This window comes from Eublepharis macularius, chromosome 1 (genome assembly GCF_028583425.1).
Source record: "Eublepharis macularius isolate TG4126 chromosome 1, MPM_Emac_v1.0, whole genome shotgun sequence".
NCBI classification, from domain to species: Eukaryota; Metazoa; Chordata; class Lepidosauria; order Squamata; family Eublepharidae; genus Eublepharis; species Eublepharis macularius.
In genome coordinates this window covers 199,224,769-199,246,212 of record NC_072790.1, presented here as the reverse complement: position 1 = coordinate 199,246,212, position 21,444 = coordinate 199,224,769, and the positions used below count along the sequence as shown (strand labels likewise).

Genomic DNA, 21,444 nt, shown 5'->3' with positions numbered 1-21,444 from the left:
CAGATTTTATTTGTGAAAACGAAGTCTCTAGCCTCTTCCTTTGTGGAGATATCAGGAAAGGAGGCTACCTCCAGAAGGGAAGGGACTAGAGACTTACTTTTTAATGAATGAAAGCTGGGAATTCAGAGAAACTGCTACACCTACCGGCATATTGATATAATATACAAATGGTATAGTCATATACAGGGCTTTTTTTGAAGGGGAACGCTCCGGAACGCAGTTCCGGAACCACTCTAAAGAGGTCACATGTCTGATGGCCCCGCCCAACAGATTCCATTTCCTCCTAGAGCCCCAGCGTCTCTTTAGCTTTTAGCAGTTCTGCAAGTCTGCACCATTTAGAGGTGAGTCCCCCTTGCCTTCCTTCCTTCCTGCTAGCCTGCCCCAGCTTGCAGGGGCACTTTACAATCCCCACAGGCCAGCTGGAGGGGTGTGTGTTAAAGTTTAAAGGCATAAATATTTTGCAGGAATATTGCAAGCAGATTTACTTAGAGCCTTTGGTCTTGTGCACACAGCCGTATAACCACCTTTTTTGCAAGCTTTTTTAAAAAAACTTTCACCTCCGTAGTGGAAGAATGTGTAGGTGAAATTGTTCTTAAGACTAGAAGAGCCCAACGACTTCATTAGCATAAGAAAAAAGCGGGCGCTTGCAGCATACACGGCTACCCCTTCTCTTCCTGTCCTGGAGAGCTCAAAGAGACCACATGGCAGTTCTGGGAAGGGGGCTGTTGTTGGTCTTCCAAAATGCAAATGCCTCGTTTTAGCACCAGCCAGCCCCATTTGCACTTGCTGCCGTTCTCTTCAGTGCCCTTTTTGAACCAAGCCGAGGTGCAAGCAGCTGGTTGTTCAGGTAAAGGGGCTTCCTCCGAAACTTCCTCTCTCCCTTCTCCCCCACCCCCTTCCAAGACTGTGTAAAAATCATTCTCCCCCCCCCCCCATTTTTGGAAGGACTTGCTTTTAAGGCTGCTTTGGAAGCAGCAAGAGCACATTGCTTGGTATGTCAATGGTTTGGCAAAGTTTCCTCGTATGGGATGTGAGAGGCAGAAGAAAGCAACAGACCGGCAATATGCGGAGCTGAACTGCCTTTGCAGCTGCAGCAGAGCAGAGTGATGTAATTGATTTGCAGGTCTGTTTGTGAAAGTTTTGTGAGTTGCTGAAAACTAAGTAGCTTCATTAAAATCTAGCTGTATTTATAGATTCTGAGTAGGCTATCTGAAGTTGAAATGTTTGGGGAAGGAACAGAAGCAGGGACTTGATTGGAAGATGATCCTTCTTTGATGTTTGGTGTGACTAGTGCTCATGATCCTCCTATGGAAAATTCTCCCAGATCCCTCAGTGAGATGATGCCCTTTGGTTTGCACTGGGATCATACAGACTTGAATGTAAGCCCATTGAATTCTATGGGGTTGACATTGGAGTAATAATGCACAGGATGCTGACTGTTGCTATCCTTCAAGAGGGATGTACTAAAAGGAATGACAGGATTGCCCATTGGAAATAATGGAAGAGGCTTGAAGGCCCATTGGAAATAATGGGAACCAGGAATGTCAATTTACTTGCATGGGAACCACTGAAATACATTATAGCATCCAGGGGCTGTCATTTCACTCAGGGGCCTGTCATTCCAGTCCCAGAGTCCTTGTGATACTCCCAGGGGCTGTCATTCCACTCAGGGGCCTGTCATTCCAGCCTCAGAGCCCTTGTGATACAGCTTGGAAGCATGATGAGAAAAAACAGTCTTTTTATCAATAGGGGGCATGAAAGGCTGAAATGGCTGCGAGGTAAACTTTAATAGAAGAGTTGGACAACCCATTTTTTAAGGCTTAAAAGGAAGTCTAAAATGACAGGTAATGAACAATCAATTGGGTTTAAATGTTTGTCTTCCACCCAAGTTCGGAATCTTTCCCATTTCAAGCTGTATGATTGTCTCATTAACAATCTCCTGGCATTGAGGAGGACCTAGGAAACATCTTCCGAAAAACCTTCCCCTGCACTATTAACCAAGCCATCAGCTTGAGTTTGGGGATGTTGTGATGAAACACGCCTCTCCAAGACAGAAGATCTGGTTCCGTTGGGAGGTGATGGATCTGAGAGTGTAGCCTCATCAGCCAGTGGAACCAGGGTTGCCTGGACCAGTAAGGGGCTATGACGATGGCAGTCGTGTTGTCTACTTGTAATTTGCTCAAGACCCTCATCAATAAAGGAAGTAGTGGGAACAGATAGTAAAAGTGGCCGGACCAGCGAAATTGGAACGTGTCGACCACCTCTTGAACAGAATATTTCTGTCTTTCAATTTTGCCTGGAGATGAACAAGTCTATATCTGGGTATCCACATTTTCTGAAAATAGGGCCTAGGTAAGATTCATGTAGTGACCACTTGTGGGAATCGTCCCTCAACCTGCTGAGGCGATCTGCTATCACATTGTTCACCCCGGGAATATGCACCACGCCATGCAGCATGTTCTACTGCCCAAGTCCATATCTTTATTGCCTCTGTGCACAGGGTCCCAGAAACGGTGCCACCTTGTTTGTTTATATAGCACATTATGGTGGAGTTGTCCATGAGGATTAAAACAGACTTTCCTTTCACCAGATCTGAAAATGAAATTAAGGCATAATACACCGCCTTCAATTCTAACAAATTAATGTGGAAATCCTTTTCATCATCCACCCACAATCCATGGGCTTAAGCACCCTGACAATGGGTCCCCACCCTAAGTTGGAGGCATCAGTTGTGATTGTTACATCCATCCTAGTCTGTCCAAACTGAACACCCGTCAGGAAGTGAGTCTCCTTAGACCACCACTGTAGTGAATAATCCTCCTCAGAAGGTTAAACTTCCTGTCTTGTGGGCCCATCACCATCAAAGACGGACAGGAACCACAATTGCAACTCCCTCATCTTCAGTCTGGACAGAGGCACAACTGCTGTGGTCGATGCCATAAATCCCAACAATGTCTGAATGTCCTTTGCAGACTGAAACCTGAATCCATCAAATTTCTTAACTAGGCCCTGAATCTTCCATACTCTTTCTAGGGGCAAAAAAGCTCTGTTAAGCATGCTGTTGAACACTGCTCCTATAAACTGCACCTCTTTAGAGGGAGTCAATTTAGACGTTTTATGGTTGACAAACAGCCTTAGTCTCAGGCACATTTGAAGGGTCAAATGGACCTGTCTAGTTACATCTTCTGCAGTGCGTCCAGTGATGAGCCATGTCCAATGAAGAGTCAATCGTCCAAATACGGGTAGATACAACAGTTTTGAGTCCTCAAATACGCTATGACCACCACAACACACTTGGTGAAGACTTGGGGTGCTGTGGATAAACCAAAGGGTAAAACCTTATACTGGTAGATTTGTTTGTCATATGTAAACCTCAAGAATTTTCTATGAGCCTGATTGACAGAAACATGAAAGTACCGCAAACCAAGAATTGGGGGCGATGAGCGTCATGACAGTATGTAAAGTTGTCATGCGAAACTTACGTGTAAGAATAGACTTAGTCAATTCATGTAAATCTAGAATAGGTCTAAGACCCTCGTCCTTCTTTTCCACTACCAACAGTCTGGAATAGAAACCCAATTGAGAGTCCTGTTTGGACACCTGTTGTATTGCACCTTTGCTTAAAAGTGCTTTTAATTCTGCCTGTAACCCAGTGCAATTTAACGGGTCTGAGAAAGATGGGAGACTCAGGCAAGGGGAACGCATAAACTCAATTTTATAACCGTCAAAGATCATTTTCAATACCCAAGCATCACTGGTAATAGAACACCAAGCCACATAAAATCTGTGCAGCCTGTTCCCAAAGATAGGTTCTGGCCCGTGGTCTAGTCGAGAACTGTTTTTGTGTTGACAATTGGTCTTTGGGGTGCTGCTGCTGAGACCTACGTCTCTGCCTCTTGTGTTTCTTTCTCGCAAATGAGCCTTGGGAGCTCTGGTAGCGTTGTTGGGCAGGATAGGAGTACCCTGGGTACGGGTGGAAACAGTGAGATCTCGCTTTGAACTGTGATCTATACTGCCCTCTTCCTGAACCCTGCTGAATCTGAGGGAGCACTCCATAAGAGCATGCTGTGAGTCTATCTTTTCGTTTATGCAAAAGATACTCATTTGTTTTCTCAGAAAATAAAGTTTTCCCTTCGAAGGGTAAATCTTTTACTCTATTCCTGGTCTCAGTTGAGAGTGCTGTGGCTCTTAGCCAGGCATGTCGTCGAAGGACCACCACAGAGAGCATGGACCTTGTGGAGGTGTCAGCAACATTTCTACTGGCGTCTATCTGATGGCGGGCCAGTCTGACAGCCTCTTCCTGGATGACTTTTAGGAAGGGTATCTGGTCCTCAGGCAATCTGGTGATGGAAGGCAGCTGCCTTATTCCATAGAAAGAGCTGATAAGCGCCCATCACAGCTGAGTAATTAGCTATTTTGATGTCCAAGGCTGCAGAAGAATAAATCTTCCTACCCAGCGCATCCAGTTTCCTGTCCTCCTTATCAGAGGGTGTCGAATGAGGGCCTTGTCTCTGGCATGTTTGCCTCTCCTCGGTGACAAGGGATGAAGGAGGAGAATGCACAGAGAGATGAGGAAAAGCATCATCTTTAGTCTTGTAGAGACTTCCAGTTCTCTTTGTGGTAGCTGGCGCCACAGCCGGTTTCAAATTTAAAGCGTTCATCAGCTCCGCAAAGTCTTCGATGATAGGGAAGGTGACATTGTTAGAAGAGCCCACATGTGTGTGCTGAAGTATCTTATCTGCTGATTTTGGCTCGGTGGACGAGATGTTAATTTCAAGAGCTCTAGCCATCCGAAGAAGCTGCTTGACGTATGACACAAGTCATCAGCAGGTGACACATCCTCTGTAGTACCAATGGCCTCATCCGGCAAGGGCTCAGAAGGAGGGCTCGAACTGTCTCTCGCTTGGAGCCGTTCCACACCGAGCTCCATGTCAGAGAATTGAAAAGCCATCCTAGAGCTCAAAAAGGAATGTTGTCACCTCAGAGGGGCAGGTGATGGTTCCCTTGAGAAAACCTCAGTGTAGAAGGTCTTGCCCGTGTCCAGGCCAAACGAGGATGGCTCCCCGAGTCTCCACCTATTATCATGAGAGTAGTATTGCTTATCTCTAGGGATCTTTCCTTCTTCCTCTGAAGAAAGGACCGACCAGGATTTAGAGTGGAGTGAGGGAGATCTCAACCGCTCTGTAGGTGTAGCCCAGCAATCCACAATCAATACCTCTTGCTCGAGCCAAACGTCATCCAGAGTAGTGGCCAGATTCTCAGCAGCCAAGTGCTTCATCTTTTTTGACCTCTTTTTAGGTGGTTCAGTTTTAGAGGCATGTCTAACCTGTTTAGCCAGGGTCCTGGTTTGACTGAGAAGCAATGGTAGGTTTCGACCCAGTCTCCTTAGACCTATCGTGCTTGGTTTCAGATGGATTTGACACCGAAGGTGGTCTCAGATCCGTATCCAAACTCTGGTTGGCCAGCGGTTCCGAGCCGAAAGCCGTTTGACTCCGAGGGGTTTTAGAGCCAGTGCGGGTTGGATTCAAAGAGGCAGCCACAACAGGCACTATAGATCGAGTTTGGCTCCGAGGGGTCGGTTCCGGTCGGTTCAGATCCGATGACCCTGCTGCCTCTGTCATCGATGGCTTGGCTCTGGGGAGTTTTCGAGCCCAACTAGGAGCGTGGCATCGAGGACGGTTTCGGAATCGGGGGAGTTGGATCCGACGCTCCCAGAGTGACAGCCTGGGTTGATTTTTTAACTTTTGCCATTGAATCTGCTGCATCAGTGGCCCTCTGCCAGAGTGAAGCCTTTAGATGGCTGGATCTCTCCACTCTGGCCTTGGGTGTGAAATTTAAGCAATACTTGCAAGACTGGGTGTTATGAGTCTCGCCCAAGCAATAAAGACACAGTGAACGGCCATCCATTTTTGTCATTTTCACACTGCAAGAAGAGCAGCGCTTAAACAAGGCTTTATCAGCCATATCAGTAAAGATCAGATGAGCTCGAACCTCTTCCAATGGAGGCAAAAGAGGAACTGAGGGTAGCAAGGGGCACCCCGCCTCCCTAGGGGCTGTTTCGAAGCGAAAGCAGCCGTGAATGCGCGATGGGAGGCGAGGGTGCCCCCTAGTGGTTTTTAGCTAAAGAACGTCCAAACTCAGCAGGCCTGCAAGTGCACAGTCCCATGTGGGACTGCACAGGAAGACTGACGATGAACTATGCATATGCCATCATTTTTCATCAGCACAGAAAAATATAACAGGAACAGATCTCACTTTTCCAATAATCTTGACTTTCATTTAAAATATAGCTGTCAGATAGGCTTTTAGCCTATCTGTCATGCATCATATGAATTTTGTCTCAGTGCCTCTGAGTGGGTGCAGAGAGTACCAGAACTGCATAAACCTGTTGCTAACTGCTTATCTTCCAGGCAAGGTGTTTTGGTTACAAGTTCCTGTAGATGCCTGGGAATATGACCCTGGGTCCAATACAGAGGCTGAACCAAGCTCCTCTTCTTCCCCCTCCCTTCTTCCCAGGTGATGCACACCAAAACTCCTAACTGCCTCTTCTTCCTACTGGGGAGGGAGGAGACATTAACCTATAACTGATCTAACTTTCCCACCTTTAGTCATTCCAGTGAATTCCCTTGTTACAGTATCTTGAAACTGGTATTTATTCTAAATAAACATTTTTAACTCGTACACTGGAGTGATGCAGTAAAGTGTTTGGGAGAAGTACCTGGCAAGACCTGACAAAGTCTGAATCTTTACGTATTTGGTTTCCAATGCCTGTGGACCAAGTTTCAGTGCCCTATACAGTCCCTTAGTCTTTATAACTAGCGAAGCCAGAGTTGTGTAATGTATCAATCTGCTCAAAATATACAAGAGAGAGAAGTCGGCTTCTTAATTTGTGCATAATTAGGGTTGCCAGGCAAATAATTTTGCTTTTCAGGATTAAGTACACAAAATTGTGCAGACTGCAGCTAAAAGAAGAAAGGTATGCCATCAGGAACCCATCTCCAGCTAAATATATTGCTACATTTCCTTGCCAGATTTCCAGTAATCAGCCACATGTATCAATTCTGATTTAACAGATAACTATTTAACAGGTAACTGCCGTACCTAACAAGACAGAACTGAAAAAGCACAGTGGGCATATATCTTGTGGGTCTGACAGTAAAACGGCCCCTTGGATACTCACCGAGAAGGGTCCTTCTCCTCTGAGGACAGGAGGACATCTTGGGTGTTTCCCACCGTCCAATCGGGGAGGCAGGAAGTTAAACTTTCTTCCTCTTCCTTTGGTGTGAGTGGGACCACCCTCTCTCCTCAGTTCGGGTAAATCCCCTCAGCAGTATTCCTTCTCTCTATCCCTAAACTGGGTGAAAAGACCGTCCCTCTCAAACAGAAGGATAGAACACAAGAACGAAGAAAAAACATGAGAACATTATCAACTGACGACAGTAATGGCCGTAACTCATTAAATGAGCAAAATGCCACAATGATTTGAACAACTGATCAGTGAAAGGAAAAAACATACAGATCACATAGCCTATTGCTAGCCTGGAGTAGACGAGGATCCCGGGAGGGCAAGATGTCCTCCTGTCCTCAGAGGAGAAGGACCCTTCTCGGTGAGTATCCAAGGGGCCGTTCTCCCTCTGAGGCGGAGGACATCTTGGGTGCTCCCAAAGCAGTTCCCTATATCCTGGGTGGGATGGATCCTTCGTCCTCTACTACATGCTGGAGTACTGTACGGCCGAAAGCTGCATCGGCTGAAGCGTACGTGTGCAGGTGATAGTGTTTGATAAAGGTAGAAGCCGAGGACCACGTGGCGGCTTTACAAATGTCCTCTATTGAAGTATTTTTCCTTAGAGCCGCGTTGGTGGCTGCGCTCCTTGCTGAATGTGCCGTGATTCCCCTTGGGACCTCCATCTTCATGGCCTTATAGGCCTCTCGAATACAGGACTTTATACTGTAAGCAATCGCCGTGGATGACATGCGGTGGCCCAGCTTAGGACGTGAGATGTTAACGAAAAGAGTGTCGGTTTGACGTACCGACTCTGTCCTAATAATGTACGCCTTGAGGGCCCGTCTCACGTCAAGGTTATGCCATTCCCGCTCTTTAGCATGAGTGGGATTCGGACAAAAGGACGGGAGATTGATCTCCTGAGATCTGTGGAATTTTGAGTATGCCTTGGGCAGGAAGGCTGGATCTGTTCGGAGAACCACCTTGTCCTTATGAAAAATGCAGAGTTCAGGACGAATTGAAAGAGCACTCATCTCCGAGATACGGCGTGCAGATGTGATGGCCACTAGGAATATGGTCTTCAATTTTAGCCATCGTAACTGAATGTCCCTAATAGGCTCAAACGGAGGTCTCATGAGCGCCGACAACACCACATTCAGGCGCCATGTCGGGAATCTGTGCACAGTTGGCGGGTTCAGAAGAGTAGCCCCTCTGAGGAATCTTTGGACATGAGGATGTGAGGACAGTGGAATTCCGTCCAACACTGGTAGGACCGTGCCCAACGCAGCAATCTGTTTCTTCAGCGTAGCTGGGCGTAGTCCTCTGTCCAGTCCTTCCTGTAGAAAGCCCAAAATCGTAGTTTTGGATGGTAGAGCAGGGTCTAGTTTCTTGCGCCTACACCAGCGTGTAAAGGCTTTCCATGCCAAGTTGTAGATCCTGATAGTAGACCTCTTTCTGGATGCCAGCAATGTAGTAATTATTTCTGCCGGGTAGCCTTCTAGCATGAAGTTTCTCCGCTCAATTTCCAGCCGGTCAGGGACCACCACGCCGGCCTGGGGTGCCAAATGGGTCCCTGTTGTAGCAAGTCCGGTTGAATTGGGAGTTTGAAAGGAGGCGCTATGGACATGCGGCGCAGAGTGGCAAACCATGGTCTTCTCGGCCACCAGGGCGCGATCAGGATCAGAGTCGCTCTCTGCTCCCTCAGCTTTCTCAGAAGCTTCGGAATCGTTGGCAGTGGTGGAAAGGCGTACAGAAGTCCCGCTGGCCACTGAGAGTGGAGCGCGTCCGTCCCCTCGGCTCGAGGATGGTAATACCGGGATAAAAATCTCGGTAGTTGGTTGTTTAGGTGTGAGGCGAAAAGGTCCACATCTGGGTGTCCGAAGCGTTCTGATACCAACAGGAAGGTCTCCCTCTTCAGAGCCCACTCCCCCGGGTGAAGAGCTTGTCTGCTCAACCAGTCTGCTTGGACGTTGAGGACTCCTCGGACGTGCTCTGCCTGTATTGACTGGAGGTTGATTTCCGCCCAGCCGATGATCTTCTCGGCTTCCTGTTGTAGACGCGAAGACCTGGTTCCCCCTTGCTTGTTGATGTATGCCTTCGCTGAAATATTGTCCGTTCGTATTAGGACATGATTGTGAGCTATCTGGTCTTTGAAGAACTTCAGGGCTAGAAGGATCGCCCGCATTTCCAGTACGTTGATTGGTAGTTTTCTTTCTACATTGGTCCATTCCCCCTGGGCTGGATATTCCCCCAGTGTTGCTCCCCAGCCAAGTAGACTGGCGTCTGTGTAGATCTGAACCAGCCGAGGTGACAGAAAGCTCTTGCCTTGGCGCAGGTTGCTCTCCGTGGTCCACCATCGCAAGCTCTCCCTGACTGGTAGAGGGAGCTGTATCTTGCGGTTGACTTTGTGTGCTATTTGTAGTTGGAAGGGACGAAGTGCCGACTGCAGGGATCGAAGATGGTAACGGCCCCAGTATATGGCTTCTGAGTGGGCTACAAGTAGACCCATTAATTTGGATAGGTCCATAAGCGATGATGACGGTCGCTTGATTACATCGGACGCTAGCCGGATGAGCTTCATCCGCTTCTCCTTTGGAAGGAAAAGAGAGCCCCTCTTGGTGTCGAGTATGAATCCCAGGTGTTCCAGTCGTTGTGACGGCTGTAGGAAGCATTTTGACCTGTTGATTAGGAAGCCATGTTTCTCCAACACTTGAATGATAAACCTTGTCTCCTCGATTGAGGTTTCTAGTGATGGAGACCTTATTAAGATGTCGTCGAGGTAAGGATGCAGCTGGTAGCCCCTCTCCCTGAGCCAGACTACGGGTACCACTAGAAGTTTGGTGAATACTCTGGGAGCTGTTGCCAGCCCAAAGGGCATCGCTCTGAACTGGAAGTGGATGTCTTGTATGCAAAATCTGAGAAATCTTCGATGGGCCGGAGCAACAGGTACGTGTAAGTACGCTTCCGTCAGGTCTATTGAAGTAAGAAATTCGCCTTGTTGAAGTGCTTCTGCAATGGACCGAAGTGTTTCCATGCGGAACCTTCTCAACTTGATGAACTTGTTCACGTACTTGAGATCCAGGATGGACCTCCAGTCGCCGTTTCTTTTGGGTACCGTGAAAAAAATTGAATAAACTCCCTGTCCCCTTTCCTCCTCGGGGACAGGTTCGACAGCTGCTATCTCCAGTAGATGTTGTATAGCCTGGATTGTGATGCTCCTTTTGTGGGGGTCTTTCTTGAGTGGTGAGATGAGGAATCGCTCCGGAGGAAAGGTAGAGAATTCTATCGCATAGCCTTTGGAGACAATCTCTAATGCCCAGGCATCCGCCTTGGACTCTGCCCAGGTTTGTTGGAAACTGAGTAATCGTCCCCCCACCGGAGCGATTTGCGAGTCAGGGTCTCTGCCCTTTGTCCTCGGTGTCCTGTCTACCCCCACGGAATCCCTGCTGTTTATTGAATTTGGGATGAAAGGCACCTCTGCGTGCTGGAGTTCGGGGGAGCGTCCAGTTGCGCTTTTGATCCTGTCGATTTCTGGGTAGAGTGTGATGGGATCTAAAAGATTGATAGCCAAAGTACCTTTTCTCTGGCCTTTTGAGGGATTTTGGGAGTGACTTCTTTTTGTCCTTAGTCTCGATAAGGATCTTTTCCAGCTGGTCCCCGAAGAGCTTGCCGCCCTGGAAGGAGTAGGACATCAGGATCAGTTTTGCTTGAAGGTCAGCTTGCCAGACCCGAAGCCACAGCATGCGCCGTGCCGCGGCCGAAGATGCCATTGCTCTTGAAGTCATTGATAGGGAATCTAGAGTAGCGTCCGCCGTAAATGTGCAGGCCTTGAGTATTCTATTGGCTCCTTCTAAGAGCCTACTATTGGTCTGGGGCAGCAACTGGATCAGCCTTCTGGTCCACACCACAGCCGCCCTGGATACCGCAGAGGCTATGGCAGAGGCCTTAATGGATGTGGCCATGGCCTCGTGCGCACGCTTCAAAATCGCCTCACCTTTCTTGTCAAGACCATCTTTGATCATGCCTTGTCCGTCTTCTGAAAGGAGACCCTGAGACTGAAGTGCTGCCACCGGTGCGTCTATGATCGGTACCTGCAAGAGCTCATTGGCAAAGTCAGGCAATGCATACAGCTTTTTCATGATATTAGGGACCTGCTTGGTGGATGCTGGCCTTAACCATTCAGCTTTAAGCTGTCTTTCGAAGAAATCAGGGAAAGGAAAAACTTTGGGGTTGTTATCAGCCCTGGGGAAAAATTCCCTATTCCCCTTTGGTCGTGACTTGGTCCCCCGTGGGGCAGCCTCCTCCTCCTCCCCTTTGTCAGACTCCTTTAGATCCAGTGCTGACAGTGTTTTGGACAGTAAGTAGTTGTAATCATCCATTTGGAACAGCCTAATGGATTGATCAGTGAATGCTGGGGCTAGTTCTGGTTCTTCCTCTGAGAGAAAGTCCCCTTCCTCAGAGTCCTCATCGATTGAGGAATCCCCCTCTGCCCATCTGGGAGTTTTATTCTGCTGTTTCTTGGCTGCCTTAGTGGGCCAGGCTGTGGGTTTATCGTCATGTCCCTGGGAAGTGCCTGGGACTACGGACGGAATGGCAGTGGAGGAATCTTGGGCCCCATTTTGGCAGATGGACCAAAGCTCCTTTCTTAGGGACCATCTGATTGCCTCCAAAATATTAGGGGGAACATTAGGGGTAGAATCACTTACGAATGTCTCTGGAGTGCTAAAGTTGGAGCCCTGTGCTTGAAGTGTTGCAGAAGGTTGCGTTTCTCCCGCCGGGAGGTTGGCAACCGCGATGGTGCGGTTTGGCGGGAAAACGGCCGCTGCGGCTCTTCCCGCCGAAACAGGGCTCCTCGCAGCCGCGCTTGTTCCGGCGTTTTCTTGTTGCTGCTGTGCGGCTGTTCCCGGCACCGTCTGCGACAGACGGGGCCGTTTTTTGGCGGGCTGTCTTCCTTTTGAGAGCACTCTTCCGCCGGGGGGCCGATCAAGCCTCTGAGGCGAGTCGGACCCGGTCGGGCATGTTCCCGCCGCCGGGAGGACGGCCTCCGGGGAACAGCCCTCAGCCCTTTCCAGGAATGAGTCTTCGGAGTCGGATGACTCACACGGTTGTCCCTCCATTCTTCTTCGGACTCCGGAGGGGGTTTTTCCTCCCTTTCTCTCCCTTTCCTCTCTCTCTCTATCTCTCTCTTTTTTTTTTATTTTTTTTATTTTTTAAGTGGACAGACTGGAGACTAACAGGAGAGGAAAGACAAGGGAAAAGAACATACAAACAGGAAAGGACACAAGGATAAGAAGAGACAAAAGATATAGGGTCAATCAAGGTAGCTAAGCTATCCTAATGAGAACTGCTCTCCCCTGAGGCAGGAAAAGAACTGAGGAGAGAGGGTGGTCCCACTCACACCAAAGGAAGAGGAAGAAAGTTTAACTTCCTGCCTCCCCGATTGGACGGTGGGAAACACCCAAGATGTCCTCCGCCTCAGAGGGAGAAGCTAAACAGCACCGGGTATCAGTGTGGAAGCAGTAGGTACAAAGTCAGGTAACAAATAAGTCAGCGAATTCTTCCATTTCAGAATTTAGGCTTCAGTAAGAGAACAGCTAAACCACAAATTGCTAGCTGCCTCAGTACTGTGAAAACTCTGCTTGCATATATGCAACTGTTTAGTAATGCAAGATTATAATAGTTTACATTCCATGATATATTCATTGGCAACTTTCCTGAAAAAGCTTTATGCACTGTACTTATTTTTCCAAACACTTGCATAGTAACTATACTTATGCTGCAGGTATTCTAATTCATTGCTTTTCCTTCTTGTCTACCTATTATTTTTGTGATCAATTTTTACTTTTGTATTTTGCTTGTTTTTAGATTTGACTTTCGAAAGCTGCCTACAAAGCAAGAGGTGAGAATGACTGGTATTAATGTTTTCAATAAATAAAAAGTCAGGAGGCAATACAGAATGAAGCCTTTCCTGCTCTTAGTAGCCTACATATTCTTACCTGTGTGCCAAGGTAATGGCATTAAAAGAACAATTTCTTAAAACTCAACCTCATTTTTTCTCATAACATTTCAAAAATCTTGTATTTAGAGCCAAGTCCAACATGACAAGATGTATAACTTCTCTAGCTTAAAGGCTGGCTCCATCACAATCTCTCCTATATGTAAACAGAATGTAGATTCCTTAAACAACTTTAAAACATGGAGAAGATAAGAAAAGCCTATAAAATTAAAGTTGATACCATACATTTGACCTTTTCCTCATCTCACACTTAGATTCTGGGTTCATTTAAAAGCATTAGAAACACACAACTCCCAGTTTAAAAAATATATTATTGTTAAATAATATCTCAAATTCCACAGTGTCTTACGCATGTACGCAACCCCAAAGAAAAGTGACAAATCTGACCAGGACTGCCTGTCCTGGTCTACTTAGATGGAAACAAAGTTTACAAGACTTTAATGGTGCAGCTGTTTCAGCTTATCCAGACACATATACTGTCTGTTCTTAATTATTCAATAACTGTCACTACCGATGGAAAAACAAGTTTGACTGCTCTTCAACAGGGCTCGCTATGTTTAGTACTTTCATCAGGAGGAGCCAACAAACTTACAGAGTTAACATCTTGAACCACAAACTGGCCAGTGCACAAATGTACACCTCAAACAAAATGAACTGTGCTGGACAACCTAGGGCTACCACTTCTAAAAATGTGATGTAGTAAAAGATAAAAGATGAACCAGGCTTCTTCTACCCAGGCTTTGTGACTCAGATGCATACCTTCCCCAAAAGTAGCATCTTCCAGTTTGAATGATGGCTGCAATTTTGTCTAAAGTTGCTGCAATTAGTTTAGTTTGACTAAAACTGTAAGGAAAATGTCTAATGTAGAATGTGACTGCTTACCTTCAACCCGTGATTCCAAGTGCTTATCCAACTCTGCATCTCTTTTCACTGCCTCATCTGAGACCTTAGGAGCATTTGAAAAGCAAACTAGTACAATACTCATGTTATCACGACTTCCCTATATTTAGAAAGGAAAAACAGCATATATTTGAGATATTTGGCTTATGATTTCCCACTCAAAACACATGCTTATTCACAGTTAATGCTTTTACAACATTAAAACTGAAGAACATACAAACACAAGAGCCTTCTGGATCAGACCTGCGATCCATCTAGTCCAACAAACTGTTTCAGACCGTTGTCAACCAGTTGCCTTGGAGGTCCAGCAAACATGACAGAGGCTGAGGCCTTCCCCCTGCTGCTGGCTCACAGCACTGTTATTGAGAGATCTGCTGCCTCTCTAGATGGAAGCTCCCTTCACACACCAGGACTAGTAGCAGTTGATGGACCTCTCCTACATGAGCCTGCTTAAGCTATCTGTGCTTGTGGCCATCACCACCTCCCCTGTCAGTGAATTTCATAGTTTAATTACCTGCTGAGTGAAGAAGTGGTTTTTGTCTGTCCTGAGCCTATTTTTCAACAACTACATTGGGTGTCCCTGAGTTTCAAAATGATGGGAGAGAGAAGAATCTCTCTCTAGCCACTTTCTTTACTTCATGCATAATTTTATAAACTTCTACCATATCTTCCCCCCATCATTCCCCTAGATGAAGAAGTCCCAGAATCTCCAGACTTTCCTCAGAGGAACAGTGCTTCAACTCCGCTGACCACTGTGGTTGCCCTTCCTTTGTATTTAATAAAGCTCCTTTGAGCAGGTTTCCTGGAAAGGAGGCACAGAAATGTTCTAAATAAAACTGTGGTCCTAACCATTTTTTTCTATTTGACTTATTAGACTTTATCCCTTCCTGATATCCATTTTAATATAAGTTGACACACTACCAAAAAAAAGCTTCTCTGTCATTTCACAGTAACCCACACAAGATGATAAGCTCAAGAAAAAGCAATGAATTCTTAATATTTTTAGAATTATACTATTCTGCATTTGGATTCTGGACATAAAGTCAATCAAAATTTGATAAATTGGCACCATGAAAGCTGAAAAAGACAAATTTTGAGTTTTGTCAGTATTGCCAGAATGTTTCTTCACATGTTTACCTCTTCTATACATTCTGATTTTGTAAGTTTGGCAATGAAGGGGAAAGTAAACAATATATCCTCAATTTTATACTCTATTCCTCAAGCCTAGAGCTTCTTTTATCCTAAAAGTAAGACAAGTACCTTTAAACAGCAATATTAAAGATATATTTGCTACCTGGAAGCACAATTTAGCACTTTTCAAATAACTTTCAAATATGACAAATGAAAATTTCTCTTTCTAACTTTCTCTTTCTAACTTTCATAACAGTTCCTGAGACTGGAGAAAATAGAGTGGTTTGTTCTTTACAAAGTTGTCATGAGGAATGACATTCTAAATATCCTGCTCCAGCACTGAAAGAAAAGGGCTTTTCACCAATGACAAATTATATTTGGGGGTAAACAAAAATTGGTATAAAATACATTGACAACTCCAAACCCAATGAAAGTATGCATTCCTAACAATTAGGAAATTGTGTAAGTTTATTCTCAGAGAATTACTCACTGAAATCTCACAAGATACTATCCACAAATGCAGAAGAGTAGTGAAATTACCATTAATTTACCAGATTTTCATTTCTTTAAAGCACTGGCTAATTTTGTCACAGTACAGCACATCCAAGCATATTATTGCATCTTTGGGGGTGAAACTTTGATGTAAAGAATAGGTTGCATACCTTGTGTAAACAAGTATCCACCACCCAATTGCACACTTTTTCCAGATCATCTGATACTTCAAGCCTAGACTTAACAAATTCACAGAGCTCCTCGTTGCTCATTACATCCCAGATTCCATCACAAGCTAAGACAACAAACTCATCCTCTTCTGCTCTTACAATTTCATAAACCTCAGGCTCTGGAGAAACAAGTTGTTCTGTAGGGCCTTTGCCATCGACACATTTGTAGTCATAGTCCCCAAGAGCGCGAGAAACTGCTAGTGAGCCATTAACACGCTGAATCATGACACTCCCTCCTGCATTCTGGATTCGCTCCTTCTCCCTCGGATTGCAAGGCTTGTGATCCTGTGTTGAAAAGCAGACTTGTCCATTCCTATAGAGAACAGCACGTGAATCTCCACAGTTGATAAAGTAAATGTGCTCAGGTGAAATCATAACTCCCACTGCTGTTGAGCCACTCCTGTCCATACCATTTCTAAGGTCTGAAAAATTACGCATATACTCATCAATTTTCAAAAAACCAGTTCTGATTCCACTCTTTACATTTTCCACGGATGGTTCCAGAGCAGAGCCGGGCTGTTCTGTTCCCCTGAAGTCTTCGTTATTAGTGATGTGTTCTAATAAGTGGTTTGAGCAGTAATTAGCCACACGAGAACCTGCATGACCATCATAAACAGCAAAAAAGGACCAGTCCTCTAAGCCATGAGGAATGCCTACAACAGCTGTGTGAGCATCTTCCATTTCCACTCTCCATCCTTGCATACTGCTAAGCCCATAACGCAGACCATTTCCAGTCCCATGAGCATTATGCTTCTCAGTTTTTGGCTTATCCAAAAATGCGCCCATATTTGCTTTGTTTTCAAAGAAGTCTGCAAAACATAGTAATTTAACAATCAAGACAAAAAATAAATTTCACAATTCATAAAGCAGTCAAGCAAAATTTACTAAGACAATCATAATGATGGTACACAGCAGCTTTTGAAAATCAAATACTTTACTAAGACAGTTAACTGGAAGCCTTTAGATGCAGGTGCTTAGGTTTCCTGGTAAGTACTAGAGATTCAATCTCTCTCTTCAGAAATGCACATTGTACAGCTCCCTAGGGACTGTGCAACTAGACTATATATTGAAACTATATAAAAGTGCTCCTTTATATAAAGACACCCTGCATATAGAAAACAAGAATCCTAGCCTAGAACTCGGATCCCAACACACCTTTCTCCATGCAAAAAGGAGGGCTTATATGTTGCTGTTTTTATACAGAAGAGAGTCAAGTGCACTTAATTTCCCACAGTCTGAAATTTTACAAAAATAATGCAACATGTGAGTTTTCTGAATGTGTGGATTGCCTTATGGTATCCTAGATTCAAATATGTGATTGCCTTAAGACATTTAGTTCAATGCACACAGCTGTCCAGAAAACTTAAGCATATTTAACTGGATAAAGGAGGTCTAGAGTTTTAGGCCCCTCTTAAAGAGTAAAAAAAATGACAATGTAAACATAAAACACAGTACCTTCTAACATGCACACTGCAACACAGTTCTGAAAAATCTAAGCTATTACACAAAAAGCACTTTTTGTTCAGGTACAACAGATTTAGAATGAATTACTACAATTATTTTAACAATAAAAGCATAAAATATGCAACAGTCGTTATGCATTATAAACCAATAAGACAGTGTAATAGGACACTCAAAAGGCCCTGCTCAGTATACCATATAAACGCTAAATTAAGAGTTAGTGGCTTTTATTAATGCCCTTGGCAAGAAAATCACTGCTCAACAGTGAAGTATACAGAAGTTTCTGCAAGATAAGACTATGAATGTGCAAAATTCTTTATACTATTTCTTACTCAATCTCAACTTATTTTAAGGTAGGCAGTGACATCCACTCTATAACCAGGATACTGGGTTAGAGACATTAAGAACTGATAAAAAGTCTTACCAAGTACTTTAGGAACTAAGCAGAGTATTGCACAGCTTCAAGAATGTAATTTCATTTTGACCCTATCAGAAATTAGTTAAGTCAGTCAGTACTAGTTAATTCTACCAAATTACAATAGGCTGAATCTTATTAAGCATGAACACAAGTCAGCCCTTTTTCTCCAGCAACCCAAAAGCTGATGCTGAAAGTTATGGGCCATGAATGAACAACAAAGCTACTCTGCCCAGGAAGCTGTAGTCAGAAGGAGTAACAGGTGAAATCATGACCACCCTTCTCTTCTTCCCACAGTCCTTACATTTGCAAAGGAAGCTCTGCTGAAACAAATAATTTCACCCAGACCCATTTCCTCACGTAGCATCCCAGGTGGTGCAACTTTTTTTGTCCACACAGTTCCAACAGCCCCAATCATAAGGTTTCAGGATGTCTCAGGATGACTGGAGTGAAATATGCCTTCACAAGAGTCTAATCAGATTTGCTGCAGGAGTTTATTCCAACCACGTTCAATTCCAGTGTCACCCCACACATGGGCCGTGGTGGACTGAAGTCTCCACTCTAAGCCCACTATACTACACTGGAAATCACTGGGTTACAGATAGTTCAAACAATAATGGCATTAATAGTGCATATAAAAACACTAAGTATTAGTATATTAAATAGATACACAAGTATCTGTAGGTTCATGTTCAACTTTACTTCCTCAAAATTCCCTATACCTAACTAAAGGAAATGCTTGTTGCCAGGGAACTGCCAAAACTAGCTCCATGGCACAGAAGTACTACATAATGCAAATCAAGGAAAGCTCTTTTTTTAACTGTGAGGCAATCATTGGACTGAGGTCTGAAGGATCTGGGAGCTATTCTTGGCTATGACAGAATCTGTAAAGCAGTGCTAATGCAGATCTGTATAAGAGAACATAATGTATCCTAGGCCAAGTACTGTGCTATTACTTTTATTATTCTACTTTTGACTTGCTGCAAGAAGCAAATACCATTATGATCTAGATTTAAGAACCTGAACACGAAGCCTCACACATACAAATGAAGAATATTTAACACAGCTATGTGCGTATGTGCTTTCCAAAAATAATTATCCTCTGGGTTAAACATCTGGGTCAAGACAATTTCCAATGCATTCCATTTCAAAAGTTATTTACCCAACAACTGCACCTCTGTCAATTTCTCCACAGATTTAAAGCGTTAAGTTTACATTCCTTCAACCAACAGGTAGAGAAGAGATTAAGCTTCAGACAGAACAGGATGCAGCATCTGGAATTTCCTAAAAGACACAGAAATCATAATTAGTGCCACAAATGATACAGTAAAGTTCTTATACCGTCACAGAACTTCAAATCTTTGTAATAACCTTCTCAGTATCATGATTGACAGATTTATGTAGAGTTTTATACAGTATTATGTTAAACAGCTCAACAGCTGTTTAACAGCTCAATAAGCTATTTGCTCAATAAGCTGAATGGTTGAAGGGCTCTACAACAGCAACTCCTCGATTTTAGAAGCCCAAGGACTCCAAGTCCGATTTTTTTCCACCAACCTGTAAGTCCAAGCCCTCTCCCTCACAGATACATATCATACTGGCCTCTGAATGAAGCAAGCTATATATACACTCCTTAGAGGCTCTGATCCTCTCATATCCTCAAAACAAAATAAGAACCTTTATCAACTACATTTTAAAAGCAAGTTTAAGAAAAAATGTTTTAATTGTCTATACATGACTTGCAAAGGTCCAGTCTCAGGTGGTAGTTGATTCTATAGGGCCAGAACTCATCAGGCCCTAACCCAAGTTCAAATCACTCTCTCCCCTTGCTTGAAAAGGACTTTGGACCAGAGACAAGAAGGAAGTTCCTCATTGGTTAACTTCTCCTAGACAGAGGTCACATGAACAGGGGTGAGGAGGAGCACGGGAAATCTGAGCTGCTGATAGAACCACCACTACTATACAAAATTCGAAAGCCTGAAAATCATTATTGGTTAACACTGTCTATGGATGCAGCATGCAGTCTTCCTCACGATAAACTGAAATTCTTTGCATTGGAAAAGTGAAAAACAGTTGTTTTATATTGGAACTATGATGAGCATCTCTCTTTGGTGCCACTCAAGAATTCCAAGAGCCAAGTTACTGGTTGCCAGCAAATATCCTACATTTTCAGGCTGGTGCTTTGAAGTGACCACCCCATCCCCTACCCCTGAGGTGGAGTTTCTGTCAACATTCCTAGGAAACTGAGAAGGCTTTGTTTTCATATAGACTGGTTAGAAGAGCTTACCCTCTGCCCTTACAAAGGACTTAGAGACTCCTTGGAGAGTGCTCTTGTGGACCCAGATCCCATTTTAAGGAACAGTACTCGACAACACAAGACTGAAAATTCTATTGAACCTACTTAATACATTCTAACCACATGAGTAGGGAACTAACAAGAAATGAAAGCAGAAATAATTCCTCAGTATTTAATGAACAGAAATTCATTCTAACACCTGGACACATTAGACAACCTGGAGGAGCGCTCTTCATCCTGATGCAACGTGGATTCTAACCAGGATATTTCTCAACCCATTACCAGTCAACATTATTATGACTACCAATAGTTTACAGGAATTGAACATTCCACTGGACTAATAAAGTTGTGTCAGAACTTGGGAGAGCTTTATGACGTATGTTAAAAGTATAAATTCTAGAAAACTATGTATTTTCATGCCTGCTAGCACAACATAATGCAAAGTGGACTGGGAAATTCTAGGCATTTAAAGCAACTGGAAGTACTAAAAACTTCAAAAGACTGAAGGGAGAGGAAAGGAAGAATGAATAATCCAAGAGTTTTCAGCTGAAGAAGTTTCCATAGAATCATAACCTGCTCCAGTTATAGCCAAGGGATGGCTCACCACCACTTCAAACACAGTTCCTGAGGTGTTCAATGAAGCACCCAGAATGTTTCTGAAAACCACCTAGACAAAAAACTTCCTCCCACCTGTCCCAGTCATCACCATTCATAAGCCACACACTTAAGAACCTTAGAAAAGAACCAAGCCGATATGTAGGGGGATAGTGGAAACAGCAGTCAATGATATTATGCTGCTGTAACCCAATCAAAGTTACAAGTTAAGCTACCACTTAATTCCTCCTCAAAACCTGTCATTTTTGTTATCTGGCTCATTGCCCTAGCTCTTATCCCAACCAAGCTAAAGTTCATGTAAATTCATTTTGATACACAAATCCTTTAACTTTGAAATTTACACTGTGAACTCAGGACAGCCATCTTTTTGCTCACGTTAGTTTCAACACACACACACACACACAAACACACACACACCAGAAAGTTTTTGCTAACTGAAGGGACTGTTGTCAACTGAACAGGATTGAATTGCTGCTCCTAGGAACATCTAAGAAGCGGGGGGGGGGGGGGAGATTTCTGCACAGAAGTGGGGGATGGCCCAAATCTTCCCCTGGAAACCTTCAGCTGGATCTAATCTATCTAGCCTGCTGAATAAATTGCAACAATAGTAACGCAAGACTTGAGATTTTAGATACTACTACAGAACATTTATGACAGACATATTTT

At 44.3% G+C, this 21,444-nt stretch overlaps 1 protein-coding gene across 5 annotated transcripts in view; it reads right to left on the bottom strand.

Moving 5' to 3' along the window:
- The window catches only part of PPM1B (protein phosphatase, Mg2+/Mn2+ dependent 1B), a 75,690-nt gene that overhangs the window by 20,243 nt on the left and 34,003 nt on the right, over nt 1–21,444 (bottom strand). For 4 of the 5 annotated variants that reach the window (XM_054983584.1, XM_054983601.1, XM_054983576.1 and 1 more), the window contains exons 2-4: nt 19,030–19,151; nt 15,932–16,800; nt 14,121–14,238 (exon numbers count right to left, since the gene is read on the bottom strand). In XM_054983584.1, coding sequence (XP_054839559.1) covers nt 14,121–14,238; nt 15,932–16,777 — 964 coding nt within the window. In that variant the 5' untranslated portion in view covers nt 16,778–16,800; nt 19,030–19,151. The remainder of the gene's footprint in view (nt 1–14,120; nt 14,239–15,931; nt 16,801–19,029; nt 19,152–21,444) is intronic. The other variant, XM_054983593.1, reaches the window with a different exon arrangement.